Genomic DNA, 27,294 nt, shown 5'->3' with positions numbered 1-27,294 from the left:
AACACAAGGAGGCTTGACATGGCCAAGCTAGGACTGCTAAAGGCAATTTTTGATTGTGAAGGTCCAAGGATGTTTTTTTTGGTATTTTAGGAAAAAGTGAAATTGCCCTAGAGTTGGAGAGCCTTAGTTACAAAGAACTCCACATGACATAATCTCCTTGATGGATTCCATATTCCCTTATCTGGGCCTTGAATATTTTACTAATTCTCTAAAAGGTCCCTCTTTAGTCTAAAATTTTTTTAATGACTTTCAAGTGACAAACTCAATCGAATGTAAGTTTTGACACCAATGTGGATTTGAGTGATTTGAGTATTGAGAGAAAGAGATATTTGATTTCAACTTCTACCTTATAAGAGTTTTAAGGTTTTCAACATCATCTCATAAGGACAACAAACCCTAAGATTGAGAGAGGATTATCTTAGTAAAGAGGAAACCATGTGAACGTGCCCATTGCTAGGGGTAGGCCATGACAATAAAGGATACCAATGAATCACATTCGAAAGGAAAGTATATTTGATCCGCGTTAGATTTTGGACCAAAAAGTTTGGTATGAGGTCAACCCCAATTACATTTTCCTAATGTGTGGATTATTCCAATAATGTTTTATTGGTGGTCCTAGTAATATGGATTGCGAAAAACAAAGAGTGCATTTGTTGCGCAATATCCCTCATGACCCTTTACTTCCTCTCAACCACCATGGAAAAAGCATTGAGAGAGGAGCAAGCTAATAAGAGAAGACATGCATGAATACGAACAGGGAGGATCAAATTGTGTTAAGGAAATAAATGAATACATGCAATATCTAAGTGAGGATGAGTAACCCCCAATCAAGAGCTCCTGAAAACTTCCATAAGAGAAGAAAAGAGTGTGAAAAGAGGCAAGTACCATGTTGTACAAAGGGTCCAAAGCATCTTGTTTATGTCAATTCCCTTGATCTTAAATTTGCAATAAAATTACAAATGGATGATGTCCATTTTTTGGTGAGTGACGCTACTCAATTTTGTGATCATTATTTTGTATAATTGTTCTAATGTGGAGTTATTCGACATGGCTTTTTCCTTTTACATTACATGTTTGAAAGGATAAACAATAATAGAATCAAGACACCATGCAAAAAAGTCCTTGAAAATGGAGCACAACTTGGTTCATGCTTGTCCAAATAATTGTATCCTCTATAGAAAAGAGTAAAAGCATTGAACACGTCCTAAATGTAAGGCATGACGATGCAAGAAAGACACAAGAGGGGATATTATACCAAGGATGGTTCTGTGACACATGCCCACCATTATTATTCCCCAAAACACATGTTCTTGTAGTCCAACATTCACTCAAGTTATGGATTGGCATGGTGGAATTGCTTTGCCAATGACATACCCATACATAGAAGGCTCTAAATAAGAGCCAAGGGCCAAGGTACAAGACATACGCATGCATAGAAGGTTCTAAATAAGAGCCAAGGGCCAAGGTTTGTACCTTGGGTACATAATAGATAGTGTGAATTCATTCGGCCAACAATCCATATCTTGGCCAACATGGCCAATGGTTGTGGTAAACTATAATATCCTACCATGGCACACTATAAAATAAACTATACATCATGTTGGCACTCTGGTAGCCTCATGTTAACTCTTCCTAGCAAGAAGCACCTCATTTTGCCACCTCACTATAAAAAAGAGAGACCTTATGTTGGCACTCATGGTAGCATATTATAGTTTACCAGTGGTTGTGGTAAACTATAATATCCTACCGTGGCACACTATAAATCAAGGATACATCACGTTAACACTCACGGTACCCTCATGTTGACACCTCCCTATAAAGAAGCACCTCATGTTGACACCTCACTATAAAAAAGGGAGACCTTATGTTGGCACTCATGGTACCAAGCAAGCACAAGGCCAAGGTCATGGATCTACACATTGCTCCATTAATAAAGGGGTTGAAACTATTGTGGGCCTAACCAAACCTTTGCAACATTTTGATCCCGTTGAGAAGAAATGTTCAACATAAAGGGAGCTTTAGCAACTTACGTGATTGCTTAGATGATCTTGGTACCTTTTGTAATCTTGATTTCACACTTTGTTTATTCTTGCAAGTTGCCCTTTTCCATAATCTCACTGTTTGCTGTCCTTAGCTTTTGGATTTAAGATTCATGCTTATCCCCTTGAATTGGGAAACTTGTGTGTGCATGTGCACATGCGCATGCATGGCATGGGGACATACCTAATTCAATTCAATTAATTAGTTTATTTTGGTGCATGGAGGATAGTTAATATATGTTTTTCCATGGTTAATTTATTCTATGCATAGACTAATCTTTAGGTTAATCTATGTTTAAGAGGGCCTTCCCCAAAGGTTCAAGAAACTAGATGCAAAATTTATAACTTCATGCCTATAACATGTGCCTATAACACACGTAACTTGTATGATCATTATAGCTTTCGTGCCTATAAATGGTTGACCTTTTTTGTTTCTCCTCCAAGATTTCACTCCTTGAATTATGTGTGAAAAGGATGTTGGCCCAAAATATCTAAATCTTACTTTTTGGCCTATCATACTTAGCTTTTGGTTTGAAAAATAAAGTTGGTAACTAGTAAGGCCTTGTAACGTTCTAATGATGATACCGAGAATTGGGTACAACTATGTTTGGACAAAGGTGGTAAATTTCATAGAACCGTAACTCGTATGGAGTTGGCTATGGCTGGTCATATGAGTAGTGATTCACAATCTCATTCTTATTTATACTGTGGCAGTTGATTTTTGATCTGTACTGTGGCCGTTTCACACAACAGATAGGAACTGCCAAAGGGCAAACTCTACTTTAATCCTCAGCAAATACAAATTAGGAAATTGACTTCTGAAAAGTACAGAGGTACAAGAAAAAAATTCGCAAGTGCCACCTGAACAAGCTGCAATCTATTGTATAGCAGAAAAGTTCTTAAAATGTTGAATTGCATCTTCACAGGGAAACCCTAAACTTGTGAAACTACCATGAGGCATTTCATGAAGCATATACTGAAGAAGCAGCAACCTACTTGCTTGGAATTCATTAGGTACATCCTGAAAGATCAAAACTGCCTCGACAGGCTCAATTGTTAGCAAGATGTTACTTCTCACGCCAAGATGTTACTTCACACCATTTATGAATCTTCCATCTTGGGACCATTGAGCTGAAGAACCATTGGCAATGATAAAAAACTACAAATACAAAGAAATGACATTTAAAACTCATGATCACATTGACGCAATTTTTTGAGTCCAACCATGTCAGAACATAATAGACTCCCTCAAGCTTTACCCTTGATCAAAAGAATGGCTGTACATACATATGTAAGCTTGCTTTGCTCTTATGCAGGCCTGCCCCAGATGGTTGATTTGTAACCTTGAAGCCGCCACAAATTTATGGAGATGGACAAAACAGGAAGAGAAAATCCTCAGATGCAGGATGATGAAATATCCTGCTAAAGCACCTCTGATGCTTTACCATAATACCGATTAATAAATGGGACCTGTGAATTCCATTTAAACAGATGAGATATTGTAACAAATGTAAGAATACAACACAGCAGAGAAATTCTGAAAATGAGAGAGAGAGAGAGAGAGAGTAAAACCTTTAGATTGGAAATATCTGGTGTTCCTGGACTAGGAACAGGGTAGAATTTGTAGAAACGCATGTTTTCATAAGCAGCTTTTGTCTCTGGACTCATCTGTTCGATCTCTTTCCGCCTGTCTTCCTTCGCCTGCAAGTCACCAAATATGTTGAATATACTTATCGCATTAAGCAAACCCACTTATCCTATCACGAGTTCCAATCTGAAAATCCTATTATACAATCCAAAGTTAATTAGATCTGGCAACGTCACAGATAACCCAAGTACTGAATCTACTCATCCCATGGACTACCCTCCATCCTCAACAAAACAATAACAAGTACAAATATGTGCAATAGTTTTTCCAGTGTCAGGCAGTTAATCAAACCTGTCTTTGCTGCTTCTTTTCATCAGAGACGGTCTGCTTAACAAACACCTTAAAGAAAGCAGTTATCAAAAATCAGAATCCAACAACCTTAAACAATGATGTATAACGAGCATCAGTAAAGATTGTGCATCATTCACTTTTAAAGTCGTATATGTAATATTCAGTAGAAGGTATACTTTAAACTTATCCTTCTCTTCTGAAGGAAGGGCTTCATCTTTCACCAAAGATTCAGAGAACTCCTGCGAAGGCCAAGACAGATCACCAACTGGCTGGGCAACAATTAGTCACTGCAAGTCTCCAAATCCGAGACTGAACAGTGCATACATTTCATCTGCTTTGGATTTCCTCTCAGTTAAGCTACCCTGATGAAGATTTCACAGAAGTAGAAAAGCACTCTCATTTTTTTCTTTCTAGAGAAGATTCTTTTAAACCAAAATTCTCTCAAAAACAAACTCTGGCATCTTAGACATACCTCAAGTTCATCCAGTTCCCAGTCAAACTCAGTTAGCAACTGCAACAGTACAAAATAGCTATAATGATAGTGATAACAACCAATCATAAAAAATATATTCTTGGGAAATAGGTGCACAACAAAGAGGAATCACACTTACGGGTGGTCTTCCATCATCAAAAGGGTACATGATGGACACCACAGTGTCAGGTTCAACCTGCTCTTCCTTCATGGGATTGTTGAAATCTAAGTCCCCACCAGGGAAGAAGGAAAAAGGACAAAAGGGTAAGCTCTTTAACTGAACAACCAATCTAGTGTGCAAGATGAGATAATGGCACCAAGTGAACAATATAAACCATGGAATACAAATCTAAGCCACAATATATGTTTCCACTTTGCTTTTCTTTCATGGGAATGCTGAAAACAACAGTTTTCTCCACAAGGGAGGGGAAGATTAAAATGTGCATTTGCACATGACATATGAAAAGTAGACCATTAATCTGATCAACAAATCCACTTAAAGATCCATGCTACATATGAAACATGAAACACATACACTACAATCTCCAAGGTTCTTAACAGAAGCATACACACAAGCTGCTGTTACATCCCCAATTGGATAAGCATCACAACAACACATGTTTTTGTTTGATTTAGTCATCTCCTCTCTATGTATGTTACGGAATTGCATTTCCTATATTACTTGTCTGGATATTATTTTACTTTAGTCATGTTTACTATGGCAAAGTATACTATATAACCGAACACGACAAGGGTTCTAGTGAATACTTTGCGTGGTTTAGTTGGAGAAGCCTAACTAACCTGTGTTTTGCCATGCTAGATGGTCAATATTGTGGGTAATTCCATGTTAATATTGAGTGTTACTGGTGTTGAGTTTGATTATTCTACTTGAGTACAATTACATTGGGCTTGATTGATTCAGTGATTCGTTGAGTTGATTGTTATCAACTAATGTGATTATGGTTTGAGTACAAGTGATGGAGCTAATGACAAGGATTGAAGTTAGTGTGAGGGTACCAATTGAGGTGTCGCACGGCGCATACAATATGGCCATGGGTCAATTTTGTATTTCCTTGATATTGTATATCTTGGGCAATATTTTTGGTACAAGAAATAAATCATTTTTTGATAAACCAAGCCCAAAGAGGCTATACAAAAAGCATCCCTTATTTTGAAAACGAGAAGGATAATTTTGGCTCCTTATGCTTTAATGAAATATTTAAAATACTCTACATGAGAAAGCATGAGCCATTCATCTAGGGTGGGGACATTGTACCCAATTGGTTGTCCCTGCCCCTTTGTGCTTTGGTTATCCCTTTCAATTTATGAAGATGTGCTTTGTGTGTATTGGACAATTCCCCTTTTGGTTTCCAGTGATATCCAAGTAGGGCTACGTTCTAGGCTTGTGGGAAGAGAAGAGAAGAATTGAATTGCTCTCTCATGCAAAATTTCCAAGAGAGAGAGAGAGCTAGAAAGTACGAGTGGTAATAGTGAAAGAGAAAGGGGCAAAAAAGGTCAAATATTTATGTTGAAGAAAGAGCTTCTAGTTTTGAAAAAGACATCGTGAAGAGGTGGACCGAGAGTCAAATCGTTTGCCCATGAGGCAGAGATTTTGCAAGCAGTAGCTTTTATTAGATGCACATTTGTCAAAGGCCTGCACTATAACTCGAGTTTCAGCAACTCAATCTCTGTGCCATCTGCATGAGCCTGATCACCTTCTGCAACAGTCTACATCTGTAGCTTTTATACTCACAGAGAAATGGTCTCTAAGGAAAAGCAGTGGTCGTCAAGCTCCACAGATTTCAAGGAAAACCACAGCAACAATCAAATCTGTGTCAGTCACGTCAAACAAGCCTCTGCATGTGCTTCTGCCCCAAAAAATCAGCCTGTATCTCAATAAAACAATGGCTCACAATGCAATAGCAAACTCTTGCTCAATAGGCATCCAAAAGTGCATCAACTTACAACTAACACTTAGCTTCAAATATGCACAACACCTGAGCAATGATTTGCACTCAATGTGTAGCCAAAAAACTGTCCCAAATGCACTGATACCTGTGCGATGCAAATTGTAAGACACATGCGCAATGCTATCTGCAAGAACCAACTGGGAGGGGCTGAAAATGAGCTGAAGCAAGGATCTCGAGCTGGAGCAAGAGCAAAATTCGAACCACCAAGTTGAATCCGGAGCTAGAGATCTAAGTGGCAATCTAGAGAGGCACCGGGCAAGTCAAATGGAAAGGTGGAGAGGCGAACTGTACGAAATCAAATAAAAATCAGCAAAACATAAATGATATTGCTGGTATCTTTTGATTTGTCGATCAGAAAGAAATTCTGATAGCACGAACAAATCCGACTAAAGCGTCATACTCCTCCATCACGGCCCTCCCACTGTCGTCTGTGTTTGCAAAGACTCATTACAACAGGAGATCTGTGAGCTCAAGCTCAGACTAGTAGCCCTAGAGAGGAAGACAAATGATTGGGAAGTGAAAGGGAAGCAAGAAATCATTCACGAAGTATTATTGATACACAATACAACAGCACACATACCACAAATGGTAACCACAATCGAGGACTTGGTTACAACTCAGCTCAAGTCAGTGAAACAGGAAATTACAGCAACACTTGACACAAAAATTAACACATCTGACATGTATGTAGAAGTACAAGAATAGGAAAAAAGGGTAGCAAATGCAAGAATCATACGCATAGGGGGACTAGCAGAGGGCTGGTCTGAAGGAAATCACAACGAAAAACTGAACAATATCATGGAAAGAATACCACAGATAGAGTGGGAAGCTAAAGATGTACTTGCAGTCGTTCAAGAGGGGACACAAGCCAAAGTGTGTTTCCAGGACAAGATGAAAAGAAGCAAGATTCTCAAGCAAACTAATAAGTTGAGAGGGACTAACATATGAATATCAAAGGAGCTCACTCCAACTCAGCTCAAAATGAATTGACTAACGTAAAGGATGCTCGAAAGGAAGGAAAATGGGCTATTTACATGGATGGAAAAGCATTAATCAGAGATTTCAAATCCAAGACTCTCACTCTTAAACAGATGTTATTCAGGCCACCTTTAAGTTAGAATGTGAATGTAGTCATGCTATAATAACTCAGGGCTGAGCTGCTATAGGCACTCCCCCGACTCTCTCTTCGAAGTTTCTTTTTCCAAATGATCCAAGTCATTTTAACATTTCGTACTTTGTCCCAAAGGCATACGAGGCCTCCCACGGACGTTAATCTCTCTCTCTCTCTCTCTCTCTCTCTCTCTCTCTCTCTCTCTCTCTCTCTCATGTGTGCTCTATGGCCTGCGAGATACAAAGATCATAGAGACTATGTCCCCACCTCATGGACATATGATTTGACAAAAACAAATGCAAGATATCTTCACATTCCACCAAAGGGCTGCCATCGCACCAAGATCATAGTTGATAGTCGATTACATCCCTTGTTGTCTCAATGTTTTTGAATTTTGGGCCCAATTTTGAGTTGAGGGTTTATTTCGGATTAATAGCATAGCTTAAACACCTACTGGTCTTGTTGCTACATACAAAGACTCATCAACCGACTCATCTAAGGTTCCACTGAGGACAATGTGGCCGATATCTTCACTAAAAGCTTGAAAGCACCTCTCTTCACACGACATCGACATGGCTTGGGGATACGAGACTTACAAACAATGTCAAGGGGGGTTGTAAAATGACATTGTTTTCTTTTGTACTCCCATAGGTTGCTATATCCACATGTGGATGAATTTGTGCAACGACCCTTATGATGTTTTAATAAAGAATACAAATGCTAGCTAAGGGGGGGAAATCAAACCCTTAGATAATAAATCATAAGGGCCATCAACAACTCATATAAAACAAATATACCTTTAGGAACAAAAATTAAAATAGGATGAAAAAAGGTCATTAGAAGTTGATTAGAAGATACTTATATCATACCATGCATAGAGCAAATGCATTAAAGAAAAGACTAAGGAAGAATAGTAGTAAATTAGAATATGTAATCGACAAAAGAATGGAAATGAATCAAGAAAAGAAAATAGGTAAATATATTTTCTTCTCTCAGCATAAAATATATTTGTGTCATATGAATCAAAAAAGAAATCAAAATATTTTTCAAAACCACGACCAAGGGAAAAGAAAGCCATCATAGTAAATCTGTCGATAAAAATCACAAGGTTATATTTTGCAATTGTAGAATGAATATTCCAATTATGTGGATGTATTTATTTGCACTTGCCACATCAATCATTGTTGATGCCCTTTTTAACTGCATTCCACCCTCTAAATTTTGTAAATTATATTGTTGGCTCATATTAGATGTATTGCTATGAGAAAAAATGTTTAAGGCATTGTTGCCTGCCTTTAACAATCCATCTCCTTGTAGAGCTTACCCTATCTCTCTATGGTTTCCATGGCACTCTCTACAAATTTTGCCCATGCCACCATGCAGTTTTCCTTCTTGGAAGGACTCTATGCCATTTTGCATTGCTCCAATGTGAAACCTCATGCAAAAGAAATTTAGACTTCATTGTTTGAGGGCAGGCAATAATACACCTTTTGGTGTAGCAATACTACCAACTTCTTATTCAAATTTGGCATTAGAGTCGGTGAGGGTAGGTACCGTGCCGTGTAGCTACAAAATCTTATAAAAAGACCTTGCCCCCAACACTACCATCCTACGCATACTTATTGCTTTCTCTCATAGTTCCTCTTGAGTCTTTGGGTGAGTTCTTCTATAGCTTGTGGTGTCGGTCAGTCGCCCCGCCTTGGCCAGTCAGATTCACCTCACCCTAGTTTACTATCAATAGGTTGTTTGAGAGAGGGAAAGAGAGAGAGAGAGATGTGGGGAGGGAGAGAGCGAAAAAGAGAGGGAGGAAGATTAAAAGAGAGCAAGGGAGAGTAAAAGAGAGAGAGGGAGAGTGAAAGAGAGATGAAAATAGAGAGAGGGAGAGTAAAAGAGAGGGAGAAATTCCTATTCGGTCGACTAAGGGTTGGTCCCGAAATAGGCCACCAACCATACGATAGAAGCGGTGCGCAAAACAAAGCAAGTTACCAACGATTTTTGTTCGGCTCAGAGCCATCCGAGATCATTTGAGGCTCCAAACAGGCCCCGCAACTCGAGAGTGGGATGCCTCGAGAAATGCTCCATCTACCCTTAGTGTGGTCAATCAAGGGATGCCTTCCTTCACTTACATGTAGCCTAGTTGGCAGTGTGCCAACTCTATTTGAAGCCGTCCAACCATTAGGCCACACATGGCTCCCATCTGGTGTCCAAACCAAGACCTATCGGATAACCGAGCTACTCAAATGCCTTCTCCTCATATGGGGGGCTTACAAGTAGAGTTAGCTGGTTCCCGCATAGTTACACGAGAGTGGAGCATTGATATCTAACACTTTCACCGATCGACGGTTGGTATAGACTCCAGAGTACTTCAGCTATATCATGGCGAAAGGATTTGTAGAGATATCTACGATGATATGGTGTTGTAGGCCATAAGTCAACTATATGGTTGACCAGTACTTAGGTACTATATATACCAAGTACTTGTATTAATTCATTTGAAAATTTCAATTGGAGTTCACTTGTGTCCACTTCTTGTTCTCTTGTGTTAACAACTCTTCTCCATTCTTGTTCCTACATGCAATCATCTGACCCATCCAAATTTCCAGCAGCTCATCAAGCAATAGCTGCAACAGAACACAAGGAAACCCCTCCAAGTCATGACGTGCAAACGAATTGCATAATGGTACGATACTGTCACCTGAGTCAGCAAGAACGACTCGCTCTAGGTCCTACCTGAAAATCTGTCTCAAACAAAGACTCCTTCACCACTGCACGGTGCACCTGTCACTTACAAGCAAGCAATCCTCCACCTTGATCTAGAAATCCTACTGGCAACGCATCCTGCTGGATTTCCAACAGCTCACCAGGCAATAGCTGCAGCAGAACATAAGGAAACCCCTCCAGGTCATGACGTGCAAACAAAATACATAATGGTACGATATTGTCACCTAAGTCAACAAGAACAACTCCTTGTGGCTCTAGGTCTTGCATGAAAATATGTCTCAATCAGAGACTCCTTCGCCACTGCACGGTGCACTTGCCACTAACAAGCAAGCAATCCTCCACCTTGATCTAGAAATCCTGCTAGCAATGCATCCTGCCGCGTGTTACTAGAAGATTGGAACAAACCACGTGACAACAACAGAACCGTCTTTTTGGTCACCGGTTCTCTCATTGATCCTTTGAGGAAACTGCCGCCAGTAATGACCTTTCTGGCCACATCAATTACATGTATGTGAGGCCTTGAGTGCTTCCCATTCCTCAACTATCAACTTCTTCCGTTCTTTCTGCTCAGCTACCAAAGCTCTCATAGGTACCATCTACAAATCTCTCCTCCTAGTCAAGTACCTCAAGATCAATTCCTCCCAAGTTAATGTATTCATCCGTCCATAGGTTATCAAGGACAAATATAACACACCATACTGAGAAGATAGTTGGGACAGTAATATTATGGCCATGTCCTCGGAATATATCTACTTCCCTACCTAGAGGAGCTCCTACTGAAGTTCTTGTAACTTGTTGATGTGCTCCCGCATCAATGAACAATCTCATCTGGATTTCCAAGGAGACCCTCTTCATGGGAGAGGTTCGATTGTGCAAGGACACCAAATGCTCTCAGATACTCTTGGCCACCGTAATATGCTTCACGTGATCAATCACTCGACGAGTATAATTAAGAAATACAAATGACCTTACCCTCGCATTGACATGATCCCACAGGTAGACAAGATCTCGACCTTGTTCTATAAGATCCCTAGATTGGACGCAAGGGGATCAAGCCTGTCAACTCCCACCAATATGAAGTCTGCCAAATCATACAACTGTAGCATAGACACAGCAAGACCATCCAATTGACGGACAATGAGAAAGGTGGACAAAACTAGAATTTTCGCCTTGCTCTCCACCATCTCAACCAAGTTAGACATGTGGGAGTGAAGAGGAAATCGAACTAGAAGAAAGATTGGCTAGAAAAGAAGATAGAGAAGGGAAGTGACGAAAGAAAGGAGAGGAGACAACTCAAGAAGATGATGAAGAGGCTAAGAGCCTAAATAGCTTCGTTGTCCTAACTCTCAAGAACAACTCCTCTCGAATCTGATAACACCCTTCAAAGTCACACCTTCAGTCCACACTTTTGCACACACCTCCGAACAACATCCCTTAAACCTCCTCTTAGTATGCTGGCTCAACACTCCCTCCAGTCCTTGAGTGTCTATAGCCAACCGTGGCTTTGATACCATGTAAGAAGTGCAACGGATCTCAATAGAAATGGGGAGAGAGAGAGAGAGAGAGAGAGAGAGAGAGAGAGAGAGAGAGTCTATTAATGTCCACTGGAGACCAAAAGGTCTATGGGACAGCAAGAAACCCTAGTACAACTGCTTTAGAGAGGGCGCATGGCAGCTCCCAAGGAGTGCAAAGGAACCCCCATTTATTTAGAGTACCTACATAATAGTCTGAAAGAGTAATCAACCATACATCAGTTTAAGACAGAGAGTCTTTTGGTTTTGATTTAAACTCTCTGATTAGGGCTATGCCTTCACGATAAACTGCCCATTTTCCATCCTTTCTGGCAGCCTTAACTTAAGCTAATTCAGTTGCCTTATTTTTTAGTTGAGCTTGTGTAAGCTCCTCAGCTATCCATACTTTGGTACCCTTCAACTTGTAAGATTGTTGAAGCTTGATTTGCATATCTTTTGATTTCAGTGTCAGGATTGCCTGACCTTTGTAGTGCATAATAGAAGCGGGCCTGGAGGAGTCATCATCTTGCTCATCATCATCCATCCTTTCAATGTTGGGCAAGCCTACTTTGATCTTTGTCAATATTTCACTATAAGTGTCCTCTTTGTACCATCCTACCCTACTCTACCCTCACAAGGGACCACACACCCACAACAAAGGCCCTCACTCAGCCTACCCTAACCTCTCACGGGGCAGGTACACCCACAAGCAAGGTCTACTATGTAACATCAGGAGCTGTTGACCCCCAAAAGCTACTTCATCACAAATACATTCAGAAGCTATCCTCAATAGAAACCAGAGTGAGAGAACAAAATGTTGCATTCTTCTACCACCCTAGCCTTAATTTCAAAAGCTAATTACTATTTATTGTGCTACCCAATAAGTTTGCTCCATTCATGAGCAGGCTTAAAGTTGCACAACAAACTTCTTGACATAAATATCGCATAGCAATATACAGCAAGTGTAAAGTTTGGACAACTAAATACTTACGAGGTAAACAATACTCGTATTTCTTTACACGTTCTTGTTTCAACTGCTTCAGAGCAACTCTGCATCAAAGACAATAGCTGATGTAAATTTTGTGGCTATCAAAAAGAAGATTCTCTGCAAGAGTAAAGGACTAACTGGAAACAAGCCATACCTCCGTTGAACACATTTCAAAGTGAAAATTTGAGACTTGTATCTTTCCACAGAAAGATAGCTGCAACATTTTTTTTCACAAACAAGACGCAAGTTATTCTTCTTTTCAAACTGGGCTCAAACCACAAAATGGAGTCACAGTCAAAGCATTCAACTAAACATCAAAATCCATGTCAGGGTTGTGAAATCATGCTTACTCCCTAACATCGCTGGGTATGTATGGGACCCAATCCATTTTCATCTCTTTCATTGGAACAATAGTTTCACCCTCCATTTGAACAGATTTGATTCCCACTTTGGTTGAGGGTGCCTGTGGAGCCACAACCTACAAAAGACAATGTTTTAGCTTCCAAGATTCTAACAGATAGGAGAACTATAGAGATAATCATTGCATCTACAATGAATGGAACAGATGTGCCACTAAAAACTTGAGGCCAAAAATAATGGAATCGTTATAGATAACAGCAAAAGAGAAGATGACATACTGCAACTACAGCTGGAATATGAACAACCTTCATTGCATCTTTGTGTGTCACAAGTTGAGCTGACAAACAACAGCAAAATTGTTAGCTCTAGTTAGCAATCAAGCATGTGTGACGCGCACAGGAACACATCTATTGAAACGTTCATTCTTTCCACTCTTGGCTGAAAAACTGGTATCAAGAGTGTATCTCCTATGCATAAAATCAAAAACAGAATTGTTCACCTTACCAACTACAAAACAGAGTTTATCTATAGAATTCTTGCAGAAAAGACATGTCAAGAAATTGGATCACTAATTTCAATTCGAATTAAGGCAAAATAATATTGCATGGGTAAAGGTAAATCTTATACTTTGAAATCGAAGAGAAAAAATTTTGTTTCCAACTGCAAAACAGAGTTGAATTGCAGAGTTTGCACAGAAAAGATTAATGAAGAAATGATATCACCACTTGGCATTTTGAATTTAGGGCAATACAACATTGCATAGGGAGATATAGATACTCCTACAATTGTTCAGTTACACAAAATTATGCAAGGGTTACTTATCAAAATGATAAGTAACCAAATCTATTATAATATCTTCTCCATATAAGACTATGTGATCATACAAATTTTCTCACCATCATATATATATGCTTCTCCTAAACCCACACCATAGTGCCAGACCTCAATTATTGGGCATATGTCAAGCAAGCCTTCAATGGGCATCACTCTGAGAGGTGTCTTTGAAGCAACTTTATTGATAGGATTGACTGCTCGTTTGCATTCCCTCTTCAACTTTGGACACATACCCACCATCTGGCCAAAAGTAATATTTTCTTTTCACTGAGCCAAATCCTTCACCAAGAAGTATTCTTTTTTCTCTTCCCCCAAAGGTAAATCCTTCACTTTGTACTACCTTCTAGGCCTGTGTTATGAAGAAGATTCAACACGAAATCATACATTAGTGCTATAATTTTTCACAAAAACGTGAGATGGACCCTTCAGATGGCAACCAAAAATCAGAAAATAGGGAGAGCTTTCAAAATCTGTCATTCAATCGGTTCAAATCTCGGCTTCCACTTGTACAATAGTTGTGCCAAACAAAGCACACAAATTAAGGTGGTAGACAAGCTTAGTATTAATAAGACGAATGTTACGCTCTAGCCGAGGTAGCATGACCTCGGAAGAATCAGTCGACATTTCCCTTAAAGGATCTATCTCTGTAATATATGTGTTTGCGCTTCATGTAAATGATCAGGGGGGATTTAATGTCAAGGTCCTAGGTGAGGGCTGATAGCACCAGACTAGATAGATCTAAGACCAAGGGCCTAGTGCTGAGATATTGCCTAGGGGCAAGGAATTAAATGCATCCCAAGAGAGGGGTGAAATGTTGCATTAGGAAGGCCCTATATAGATGACATGTGGCATCTAGATCTATCTAGGGATTTGGGGTTTGCTAAGGCTAGAGAGAGAAGAGAAGCGAATGATTCATGTAATTTTTGGTAACGTAGATCTCTGTCTCGCTTGTGAGCCTTAGCAAGAATTGGCTGGGAGGAGAATCATGGTGCTGCTCCTGTGATCTGCAGTAGAGGCTAGAATAGGAGAGTTTGACAACGAATGTTAACAAACAATAGAAACAAAAGCACTTCTCACAAGAGATGTAAAAGGCATTTCCTTCTCGAAAACCAAATAGTATATAAGAATGACATATTGTCACTAAAAGTCCCTAAGTCGCCAAGCCCCCTAAGACTACACGTGTCCATGATACCCCTTCAAAAACTAGAAGTCACCAAAGCCCAAAGCCTACACTAAATGCACCAAACATGATATGGAACATGTTTCCAATAGTTGTGATACGTTTTAACAGCCGCCTCAAACGTTTTCATAAAAGGAAGGGTATTTTGCCAGCCCCAACACCTCAAGAGGCTGGAAAACTTTTGATAGATCCTACAATCACCGGTACATGAACAATCACTCATTTCAAGAAAAAATAGCTGATTCTAGTTCACACAATTACCAATTCAATGTGCAACAACTCTTCCACAAAGTGCAATAAATCTAGTACATTAAACAAGAAATCTAGTTCTACATCAATGATTTCATATTTAAAATACCAAATTTTAATAGCCACTAGATAGTAATTAGTTATGATACATGTGGTTACATGTGACATCTGAGATGCCAATTATAAAACTAGCATATCGCAAATTTGATGGCTCAACACATGACAAAAAGTATTACATATTCCTAACAAGACCAAGTGCTACATTAAAAACAAAAGTTAGTATGAACTTAGTACTCAAAGTGAGCACTCAATACAAAAAGAAAAAGAAAATCATGATATAAGTTGTGACTCATGACTACCCATTGGTCATACAATATGACCAAGTACTACATACAAAGGAAGAATAAGATTCAAGAACACTAAATAGAGAAGTGTATGCCATTCCGACGAGTATATAAAGCATCTCTCTCGATGTTAACTAAAGGGTCACCTAACAACAACTAATGTGCTCCCCCTCTTTGTCATCACTAAGAATGGGAGAGATTGAAAGAAGAGAGGTGTTGTTGGATGCTAATTGTAATCGTGATCAAGTCACATAGTTCATTTGCCTACAAAGATTCCTCGTGGAGGAGAAATAAATTAGAAAGAAAGAAATGCATCTTGTCATCCTCGTACAATACTTTCAAAATCTCATGTAATAAGATATAATTCAACAAGTCAACTCCCCAAAATTGTATAGCCATCTCATGTTCCAAACTAAATAGAACATCAGAACATTTTGAAAGCATTCACCTTTTCAAAATCCAACATGCATTTTGGACAACCATGTGCCCACTTATCCTAACTCTATATGATTATGCTAACTACTTGATAGCATGGTTCTCAATTTACTAAATTCCCCTTTCTTTCCATGGACATGTGCATAAAGCAAATGACACTCCTTCAAATTTCACAACTCCAAGGCTAACAATGGATGAATAAGAGTAGATCTCTTCTTTTGCAAAATGCTGCTCCAAATTGGCTAAACCAATAAAGGTAAAAGTGTTAGCATGCTTACCAAGACATGCTCTCCAAATTGCCTGTTAGTAGCCTACATAACTCCTACAAGGTGTGAGGAGTGAATGAAGAGGAAAAAGGATGAAACCCTTTCTTATAATGGAGACGTGTTGCCCCACATAAACCGGCCACATAGCCAACCTTGAAGCCAAGTTGGGTAGGTTCCCGGCCCTTGCTCTGACCTAGGGCCAACTTTTGGCAACCGATGAGCCAATTAGAACAATCGCATGTGTCACGTGGCAATCAAGCCACATGTCCTCTAGATTTGCGTCCTCCAAACCTTATGACCTGCTAATAGTCTATATCACTCCTAGGAGTTTTTCCTCCAAACCTTGACCTGCTAATAGTCTATATTGTGGAAATAGTCTATATCACTCCTAGACCCATTCATTCAACCATAAGGAGCACTACTTGAGAAATTGTTTAATGAACCATTGCCACCACCACTCACCCTCCACCAAATATGCGCATAGATTAAATACCATCATTGCAAATTACAAAAGATTACCATGAAAATCCCTTGGGTGTAGATGAAAGGACCTTGATGGTTTGAAATGAAGACGATTTGAGCTTTAGCACGGAGCAATAGTGGGCAACAAGCATAGACAAGCAATTTAAGGCACAATTTGGAGTATAGAGGCTGAGTAGGAACTTCTGCAAAACTAATAACTTTAGGAAGTTGCTTTGCTTGACACGCTTGGATGATAAGGGAATCAGCTCATGCTCAACAAGTAGTGCATGGAGAGGTAGGGTGCACACAAACATCTAGCCATTTAAAAGCTAGAGGAAGGGAGGAAGAATCTGCTATTTTCCAAAAGATGGTTTTCAGAAACGTTTTTGAATTAGAAGAGCTTGGAAAGTTGCTATTTCTTCTTTGATTCCATTTATAGGTAATTTTTGTAAGTTTGGTTCTTACAGGTGAGCTAATGTGCAATTCACCTTCTAAGTGGAAATCACAAGTTTAATTGTCTCTAGCTTTACCAGTCTGCTGTTTTGATCCTTGTAAGTTGAATTTGAAATAAATGACCCCCACCTGCCAAACTTTCAAGAGCAAGGGTTAGAATGGAGTTGGAACAGCTTGTACACTCCCTATTGTTGCTCCCCTTGGTATAGAAGCCAAATCAACAATGGAGTTTGCTTTGGAGGAGAGTTGTTTGCTCGTAATATGATGTTTGTTTGAAAGTCAATCACTCTTCCCTTGCACTTGTCCAAGTTCTGTTGTCCCTTCCACACAAATATTCCTGCATCATAATGATTTTTACCATGTAGTTACTTGAGTACCCTCTTAGCCCACTTGCAGATGTGCTAGAAACTAGCTATACCTCCTTTGGTTGATCAGTCAGCTACGGCAGCAACAAGAAAAACATCCATTTACCCATGTCCATGCCCACAACAGTGCCGATTAGCTACTGCCCCATTAAGACCTTCAAAAGCCCTAATTATTTGCAAGAAAATGAGGCATACAATGGAAACTATAGGATATCATTGATTACCACAACAACAAAATATAATTTAAACTCTAATCTCAAGACTCAAATACACCATAAGCCCCAATAGGCTTTATTACAATGAGCCAACCCAAGGCCATTTAAGATTACGCATGACACATCTGAGCAAATTGCCAAACATAGCTATTGAGTCCAAAAAAGCGATCAACTATACTTACACTCAAAGAAGAAGCTAGGTTCACGGAAAGAATGATGTCTAGCAAACAGCGCCTACTTTTATCAACAACCCCTTTCCATTTCACTATACATTTTTTAAAGAGAACATTGGCCTTTGAGGCTGGAAGACATAAAAAAAGAAGAAATATAAACAAAGACCAAAATTAAAATTTGCAAAAGTGGAGAAAGTTGCAAATTTTGATATTTGAAACTTGAAGGGTGCACATACGTTCTGTACATCCAAATAAGAAAACCTTTTCTCCTTGTAACTTTCCTCCTTCTTGAAAAGCATCCTGTTGTAGCAAAGAGAAAGCCATACTCTTTTTGCATTAGCATGCCAAAAACTAATACTATGAAGTAATGTATAGCAAACCAATTGGTACAAACAGAAGACTTGTAAGTATGCAGTTATTAAAAAACAATTGCAGGAAAACAGAAGTCGCTTCACACCCCCCCCCGACCCCCCCCCCAAAAGAAAAAGAGAAAAGAAGAGAACAAGAAGTTCCTTGAGAAAATTCATAGGGGCCAACAATACAAGCGTAGAAAATGCAATCCGTGCTACACCAACCTCTAAATTAGAGAAGTCCCAATCAATTTCATAAACACGATCGTATTGGTCCCACTGCAAAATGGCAAGTTGAAAACATTTACCAAAGAGACAAAACCTACTATAAGTAGCTTATTTCAGTCTATGAAAACAATAAACCAACTAGTCACCATGTTTACCGATAAAAGATTGCTAAGACAACTTTTTCAAAAACAATAGTTTTCTTCAATTTATCAGAAAGGACTTGTCTTTGTCAAACACCGTCCAACCTCTCTAACATTTGTAGGATTCTAGACATGTATTAAACTTGGACCTACAACCATGTTAGATCACACAATGTCCTAGATCCTATTCCACATGCGCACACAAGCAATGACCAGACCACACAATAATCTGATGAAGTATAGACAGCCAGAAAAACAACCACCAGGACTGAGTTCAAAAGTAACCTCTCCATCATCACAACATGGACATCAGGCTGCTGTTTTAATGGTGTCAAAACAGAGGCCTCTAGATGCTTCCTTATCTGCTTCTTTCACCTACTACTATCTGCCTCACAATAGAGGTCTTCACTGGTTTTGAGAGGACCCCTAAAGGTAGCTCAGTTCTTCTGCCTTGGAGCTGATCGAGGCTATTCTCTGACTGCTATGAGCCCTGAACTCTATTCAGGTGTAAATGAAATGCAATTACAACAATGAGACCCTGAAGTGTACTTTTATGGGGCTCAAGGTGCCATTCAATAGATTGAGTAAAACAATCACCTCACCGAGAGCTGTAGTTCTTCATGTCTTTCACAGAAATATTGTATCACTTCTCAAAAAGGTAAAGTATACATGGAGGAAGCAAAATGTCCACAACCCCAGCTCAAGTAAAACACCATTCGCCAAAAGTCCACATCATCCTGCAAAACTTATAATAAACGCCAACTGAAAAATGTGCAAATCATAATCTTGATCTCAACCTATATTGATGACCATCCCAAGCTCTATCTATGAAAACCCAATGAGGTGGCATGCAATAACATGCCATTCCATTATAGGTGAACCAAAAGAAAATTCCCTATATCTCAAGAGAAGTCTAAACCTGTCAATAGCAGTGCGAACTGCTCCAACTCACTATGTAACTGACTTGTGATCTAGCATGTTAGCTTCACATTTGTACATTAGACACTTACTGTAATTAGACAAATGCAATGCCTCAAATTGATATGCAATTACAAATGGTATTTACAAGCTACATGAAGAACCATAGTCATAGGGACTAAGTGAGACACTTTTTTGAAAAACTGACTAGATTTTATCTTTTTTTCCTAAAGTTTCGCAATCAATATTCAAATCTGCTTGATTTACGAAGCTTCCAAATTTAGGCTCTCGTATCTTCATGAGAAGATCCAAGATCCTATAAGGATTGAGGATATACAAAGCAAGAGATACAAATTCAAAGCAAGGTAGGGAGTTGAGAAGCCTCAAAATAGCATTATTTAGAGGGAAGAATAAGTCAATGCAAAGACGAAGACCCTAGTTAATCGATTCGGCATCATCAAGACCAAGATCTCACATGTAGTTTCATCAAGCATCCATGCTAAATGCAAACAACCTTGCCCTTTTCAAACCTTCGAAAACTAGCACGAGCAACTATTTAGTAAACATACACACATACTATATAAAGTACAACTGACGATCGCAACTCACTTGCAAGCTCTCCCTTCTCCCACTCAAGCCTATGCGCATCCCAAGCATACTCTCGTGTGCAACAACTTCTCAACCAATGGCTCTTATGCATTTATCTAAGTTTCTCATATGCTAACCATAAGAGAAGAAGAAGAAGAAGAAGAATATATTATCGTCCTCTAAAGACCAAAACCGGCCTATGGGACCTGAGCAATACAATATCACAAGTACATGAAAGCTCCTCCCGAAGATGGGAGGGTGGAAAGAGAAACCACCTTCTAGGATTCAGGTGGATTCCTATGCTTGAAGAGCTTATACACAAATGTTCCTAAAGCTGAAGGTGACCCTTTATGCAGCAAATCAGCCAGTTTGTTATGTCCCTCAAGGAGGTGATTGAACTCTTCCCTAATGTGTGCATAGTGAGGGCATATCATTACCATGTGTTCTTCTGTTTCAACCATACCTTGATCACATAGTTGGCATATTCTACTCTCCCTTGGCATCTTTTTCCATCCCCCTGTTTCTATTTGCAGCTGGTGTGATCGGGTGCGAAGTGAGGCTAAAGCCCTCCGTTTATGCACTGCTATAGGTGTACATATGTACTTCTACGTTGTTGTCTCCCTTCCTGTATAAATTGACCAATATTCGGGGTTGATATATGTGCGATAGTACTCAAATTTATCTTTGTTTTCTGCTGTTTGCCATTTCCTGTGTAGTGCATTCAGCAGGTCATAATGAAAAGCCTCTTCATCAATCTCCTCTGAAGAGTAGTTTAAATACTCTTCTACTTCCCACTTCTTGAACCATTTTTTTAGGTCCTGTGCCCATCCGGATGTCAAAATCTTGCCCTTGTTTGTCTTTTGAAGCTTCTGACTTTCATTCCATGCTCTCTTTGGTAGCCTTTCATTATCCATGCACTTGACCTTTGTGATGTATCTGAGTACTCTCTTCAGAGCATGTAGCTCTATGGGTATACATCCTGTCTCTAGGAGTAACAAAGAGTATGGTGTAGTAGCCTTGATGCCCAGGTGCCTCCTAATGAAAGACTTTTGCATTTTCTCTATCTCATTCCACGTTGATGGAGATATACTCCCACCCCATACCTCTACTCCGTAGAGTACTGTCTGTATCACATATGCCCCAAAGATCATATCTCGTACTTGCCACCTTCTCGTATTGCTATTGTTGCACTCATTTTCAAATTGGAAGTATTTTGCCCATCCTGCATCAAGTCTCCGTTGCACACAGCTGTTCCATCTATTATTGGCGGGGATTTCAATACCCAAGTATTTGAATGAGTGCACTGTCTCAATGGGTTGTCCTTTATATAAGATTTGGAGGGGGCTGCTTGGCTGTATAGTCTTGACTATCATGAGTTTAGTTTTGTTGACATTAATAGCCATCCCACTCTCTGCACAAAATATGCTGAAGATATCCATCATTTTTTGCATCTTACTTTCACTATCAGTGAAAACAACCACATCATCTGCGTAAAGAAGCAACCAAATCACGAGACCTACTAGATGAGGGCTGTATAACTCATCTTTACATGCTTCTTCATTCACCAACTCCTCAAGTCTATCAATGCATAGGCCGAACAAAGTGGGTGAGAGCGGACATCCTTGTTTTACCCCCATATTACTATAGAACTCTTGTGACATCCCATCCTTACATTTTAGTTGACATTTTACTTTCTCATAAAGTCTAAACACAGCAAACCTTATTTCCTCGGGCACCCCTATGCATTCCATTCTCTCCTCCTTGGAACATGAGGGTCATTGTTACGACCCCAACAAGATTAACCAAGGATTGACCATGATTGGAAGATCTAAGATTTGGTTAGATCTAGAATGTATGGACAATCAAACCCAAGGGTTAGAAACAAGAAAGGGCAAGACAAGGCTAACCCAATATCGATTGTGGCTAAGAGTTCGGGCGTAGTCTAATGTGTAGGTGAGGAGAAACCTAGGGTTGAGAATGGGCCAACATAGACAAGGTTTAGAGCCCATGGACTAGGGTAATCTAAGAAAAGCAAGGCTAGTCCAAGGAAAAGTATGGCCTTATGGAGAAGCAAGGCTATTTAAGGAATAACTCCCACAATAGGAGTTGGATGAAAAAGATAGAGAAGCCCTGTAATCCAACAACACTACACCATGAGAAGTCAGAGCTACAAGTTTCCATAAGCTCAAGCGCTCTTGAATATAGGTTCACAGCATGTTGTGAAACCCAATTAAAAACAACACCTTGTCTGGAGGTGTTTCACACTGATCTGATGTTCTCTTTGATCTCTATAACAAAATGTTATTTGTGTACAAATAAGCGTAAGAAAAACATAGAATAAGACCTCTTCAATAAGTCGCTTCAATATCGTTACCAATTAACTAAACCTGGACAAGCCATGGAGAAAAGTACCTTCAATGATGATGTGAAAATCCATGGTTTTGAAGGGGCAAATTAATGTGTGTGTGTGTGTGTATGCCTATGGGCTTGGAGTCCTATGCAAGGAGTCTATGAGTGTAGGTGTGCTAGAAGGTTCTAGTGGCTCATCAGTTAGGTGTGTCAGGTTACTGTGATGTGTGAGTGATCATAGGAGGCGACTAATTGAGATAATCATGGAGATGATTGTGGATCTGGGATCTACCAACATGGAGGCAATTGCCTATCTATGTAACCACTCATGAATAAAGTTTTGTTCATTGTGCCTCATTGCTTTCTCTATGAACCAACATGTGGTATCAGAGCTTGCTCAAAATCCTAATGCCTAGAAAGAGATTCTTTGAAGATTCCCTCTAGATTCTCTCTTCTTTCCCAAATGCAGTTTTCTTCCACCTTCCTCCCATTAATTTCCTTAAAGTCATTCTCCTCCTACAAGCCACCATTGCTCCAGCCCTTTCAACTGTAGATTTTCCTAGTTAGGACGCACTTACACCTAAGAGGAATTGAAAGATTATGGCTTCTACAACCCATGCTCAGACTCGCTCCATTCCACACCATTTCTGTTGATACAACTTGCTAGAGCCACCATTTCAAAAACGGTTTAAGATACACTTAGGCAACCCTATGAACTACCTGCTAGTGAATTTTGAGGACAAATGGTCCAAGGAATGAGGAGAAACTACAAAAAAACCAATCGAGTTTTTCAAGAAGACATGGTTTTTGGAGGTGGAGAAGATGTTACTACCCCTGGAGATGTAAAGCTTCATTTGGTTTGAGACTTGCACTAAGTCTTCTACTCCCAAGGACCATTAATTACACAACAAATGCCCTCTAGTTGATGCTTTGTGGTGTGAGGTAGCAATCCTCCAAGGTTTCTCTGTTTTCTACAAGCATTTCTTGACTATTTTTGAAAATAGATGCTACACTAAATGCTAAGTTAATGCTTAAGGAGTTAAAATCCAAATCGAAGATTCAGAGATTTCTTTTTCAATTCAAAGAGTGCTCTTTGAAGTTCAGTTGATGTTGATTTCTTGACAAAATGCCAAACTCTCAATCTTCTTCAAGTGCCAAGAAGACTACAAAGACAAAGTACAAGGTAAAGAAGACCCCAGTTAAGAGATTATGGGAGAAGCCAATTGGTTATGCATATGCCAAACAACTAGGATTTTCTGAATTCTTATCTTGCAATTTGCATCTATATGGTGAAGGTGATTTCATTGTTCAAAAAGATTAATCTTTTGTGAAGAAATTAGACGCTGTCATTAAATTGGTAAGACTTTCCCAAAATGGCTTCCAAACTCAAAATAGATAAGTTAGAAGGAGAGAGATTTCACACTTGGCAAACAAAACTGAAGTTTATTCGCATGAAAAAGGAAATATGAAAGGTGATAAATGGAAAAGAAACTAAACCTACTACTAGAGAAAAAGAAGCTTCATGGCTTCCCAAAGATGAAAAAGCACTTGCTATAATTGCTCTTGGTTTGAGAGATTATTTTATCCCATCACATTGATGGATGTGAGACTGCTCATGCTACATGGACTCATCTTGAGTATGTTTATCAAGTTCTTTGATTTAAAATTGGATAAAGGAAAATCTATCTCTTCACATCTAAATTCAATGAAGAGCATTGACACAGTTATCTAGAATCAAGTTTAATCTTGATGAAGATTTGATATAATTATCTAGCATCAAGTTTAATCTTGATGAAGATATTGTAAAAGAAGTGATTACAAAGAAGGGACATATTTGGCCAAAAGCAACTTCAAGGGAAAGAGCAAAATGAAGTGTAACTTTTGTAGCAATCCTGGACACTTTGAAAAGAAATGTTATGCAAAGAAGAGATGTTCAACCAATCTTGTTGAGGAAGCAAAGACTAAAGAAGAAGAAGAACCAAAGAATGTCAAACCTCTCACTGCTTACAATACCCAAGTCAATTCTAACAAGGATGAGGATCCATATGTTTTCTAAGTTATGTGTGTGTGAGGTCAACAATGGTTCTCTGCCATGGATAGTCCATCCTTAAATGATTGTTAGTCTTTTGAGATTCTTTCCTTGTTGGACTCATTGGGCCTTTCATACATAAATGCATGATTTTCACGTGTCCTTGGCAGCTCCATTGGTGCCAAAGATATCCTTTCCTACAGTTATGAGACAAACTATCACATGCCCGGTGGGTTACATGGAAAGGCCAGCAACAAACCCTGGAGTAAAAACAGACATGACTAGCTGGCCATTCAGCACAGAATTGAGTTATGACAAACTGGGTGGCCAACAGAACATTTGACGAACTAGTCTAAGAGAGAGCTAATCCAACACCCTTTTTACATAAGTATAATGGCAACAGAACCCTCATCAAAGGTATGCACATGAACCAATATTAGCACGACTACAGGACCTGCCTGAGGCTGCAGATCTCTCTTCTCACATAACAGTTTGAGGCACATGGATCACGTCAAATGCTATATATCAGCCAGAACAAGCTCCTGGCATGGAAAAATAGGTAACCATCCAAAAGAGAGAGAGCAATGCATGCACCTGGTTTTTTATGTGGACAAAAAAAAGTCATAGCCCCTATTATACACAAGCATATCACAACGTAAAAGCAGCATATAGAGAACAAAAGCAAGTTGTAAAGAGAGCTATGACAACCACAAACATCTCTTTCAAGGACCCTTAGGGCGCTGCCAAGTTCCTCAAAAGTTACCCCATGGACCTATACACAGGGAACTCACTGAAAAGAAACTAGGACTGCAGCACCAATTAAAAAATGCAATCTGATTTAACCAAGTTCATTACTGCAAAATCAGAAGCATTTTCATACGAAGATAGTTAAGAGCCCAAGTATACCTCTGTACCTACTGGAAATGCTTCTTTCCACAGATCTTTCTGCAACACAACAGAAGTAGAAATGTGAATCAGATTCCATGTTAAGTGTGAGACTTAGAAACAATCAATGTATAACCCACTATAATTAGTTCAACCATCATCTTAGACAAGAATTTGCACACACCAAGCCCCAACGCAGCTATGGCTCATAGGAGAATGGCTAAGCATCTAATTGTAACCAAAGCAAAGCCACCTCTTCCTTACATTAGAAGATGCAAAATTTGCTAACGAAAAAGTGTCTGCATTGCCTGAAATAGATACTTTGGCTCCCAAACAGATGCACCAACGGTCTAATTGTAGTGCTTGAGAGAAAGAAACATGTAGTGCTTGAGAAAAGGAAATATCCCCAACACACACACACACACACACACTGAAAGAGACACATGCACGCACATATACATATGTATGTGTTTATGTCCATAAGTATATATGTATGCACATGCATATGCATATCCATATCCATATCCATATGTATATGTATGTATGGATTGAGCTTGAGAAGCACAGCAAACACAGAAACGTCTGACCACATCTCCACAGTCTTACTAACACATTTGCATTTCCTACAAAAAAAGAGCACAGGCGTCTCTACTATAGTCCATCGATCGATCTTGAAAAGCACAGAAAACGCAATTCACGTGTAAAGCTTGAAGGGATCCAAAGCAAAATGAATCAACCTTCCAGAGCAATCGACTGCATAGCCAATCGACAGGGGACTACAAAACCGTACAGCTTCATCGAAGTATTTGCATGTAAGTGATAAGAAAACGAAAACCTTTATTAAAAATCCCATTTAACAAGTCAAAATGTCCAACCAGCAAAGCGTACAAAATGATGGAGTTTAGGCGGCAACAATTAAAGCAGGGCAACTATTTTACGTCGAGAAAGCCAAGATAAGGCGATAAGAAGTATGAAGAAAGGTTGATTACCGAATCCCTCTGTGAAACTAAGCTGAAAAATCTGTAAGAAAAGTAGCCTTTTAAGCTGTGAACTTCACAGGCAGCTATTTTCTCCGTATTTGCGTTCACAGACATACGATCGAAATTGCCAAGTTGAGATGCTTTTATGACATATCGGATTTCAAGGTGGATATCTAATTGAACGATAGTAATCTGCATAAGACCGGAACTATTCCTCCCAATGGAAAAACCGTGAAGCACGGGCCCGGATTGAGGGGAGGCCAGGCCTCTGAATGGAGCAGGGCAACCACGCAGTAGTAGTGAGAACTTGCAACGTCATTGATGTAGGAGAAGGGAATGACGAATACTGAGCGTCCATGGCAAAGGATAGAGCACGAACTGCACGCAAGGAGATCGGTTGCCGTGCAAATCTATCTCGCTCACACCAAGTATCAGACAATTGAATCGAACAATCAATGTATATCGCTCTAAGGATAGGGTCGGCATTCAGAGAAAGGCGCTGCTAGCAGATCCGAGAAGCTTACCATGGGGGAGGGGGACGGGGAGGGGGGAGCGTCGTCTTGGACGAAGTGACGTTTACGAGCAGGAGCAGGAGCAGCAGCAGCAACGCGGGGAGGGCGGTGAGGATTGCGAGGAGGCGGCATGAGGAAGAGAAAGCAGGGTGGGATATGGTGGCGAAGGAGAAGGGGGCGTTTTATAAGCGATTTCTTCTGATTCAAAAAAACGCTACCTTTGTCATG

The 27,294-nt window shown here is 39.6% G+C and overlaps 1 protein-coding gene across 1 annotated transcript; it reads right to left on the bottom strand.

Moving 5' to 3' along the window:
* Positions 1 to 2,917: 2,917 nt before the first annotated feature.
* On the bottom strand, positions 2,918 to 27,294 carry LOC147898019 (protein HEAT INTOLERANT 4-like). The gene is made up of 14 exons (XM_087380555.1): positions 27,079 to 27,294; positions 25,596 to 25,634; positions 18,663 to 18,716; positions 18,324 to 18,387; positions 13,390 to 13,448; positions 13,102 to 13,229; positions 12,906 to 12,965; positions 12,755 to 12,813; positions 4,590 to 4,675; positions 4,451 to 4,489; positions 4,155 to 4,217; positions 3,979 to 4,026; positions 3,612 to 3,740; positions 2,918 to 3,509 (listed from the first exon to the last, which is right to left on the bottom strand). The coding sequence occupies exons 1-14, from the start codon at positions 27,196 to 27,198 to the stop codon at positions 3,462 to 3,464; spliced, it is 996 nt and encodes a 331-aa protein (XP_087236681.1). The 5' UTR covers positions 27,199 to 27,294; the 3' UTR covers positions 2,918 to 3,461.

This window comes from Dipteris shenzhenensis, chromosome 10 (assembly GCF_047967505.1).
Source record: "Dipteris shenzhenensis isolate YYH24624 ecotype China chromosome 10, Dip_SZ_1.0, whole genome shotgun sequence".
Lineage (NCBI taxonomy): Eukaryota > Viridiplantae > Streptophyta > Polypodiopsida > Gleicheniales > Dipteridaceae > Dipteris > Dipteris shenzhenensis.
This window is presented reverse-complemented; position numbering and strand designations above follow the sequence as displayed.

Coding starts and splice junctions, on each gene's coding strand:
- LOC147898019 (XM_087380555.1), bottom strand. CDS start 27,198: ATGCCGCCTCCTCGCAATCCTCACCGCCCTCCCCGCGTTGCTGCTGCT. Junction 18,717..25,595: donor CATTTCCAGTAGGTACAGAG/GTATACTTGGGC, acceptor GCCATTTTGCAG/TGGGACCAATACGATCGTGT. Junction 3,741..3,978: donor AAAAGAAGCAGCAAAGACAG/GTTTGATTAACT, acceptor GGTGACTTGCAG/GCGAAGGAAGACAGGCGGAA.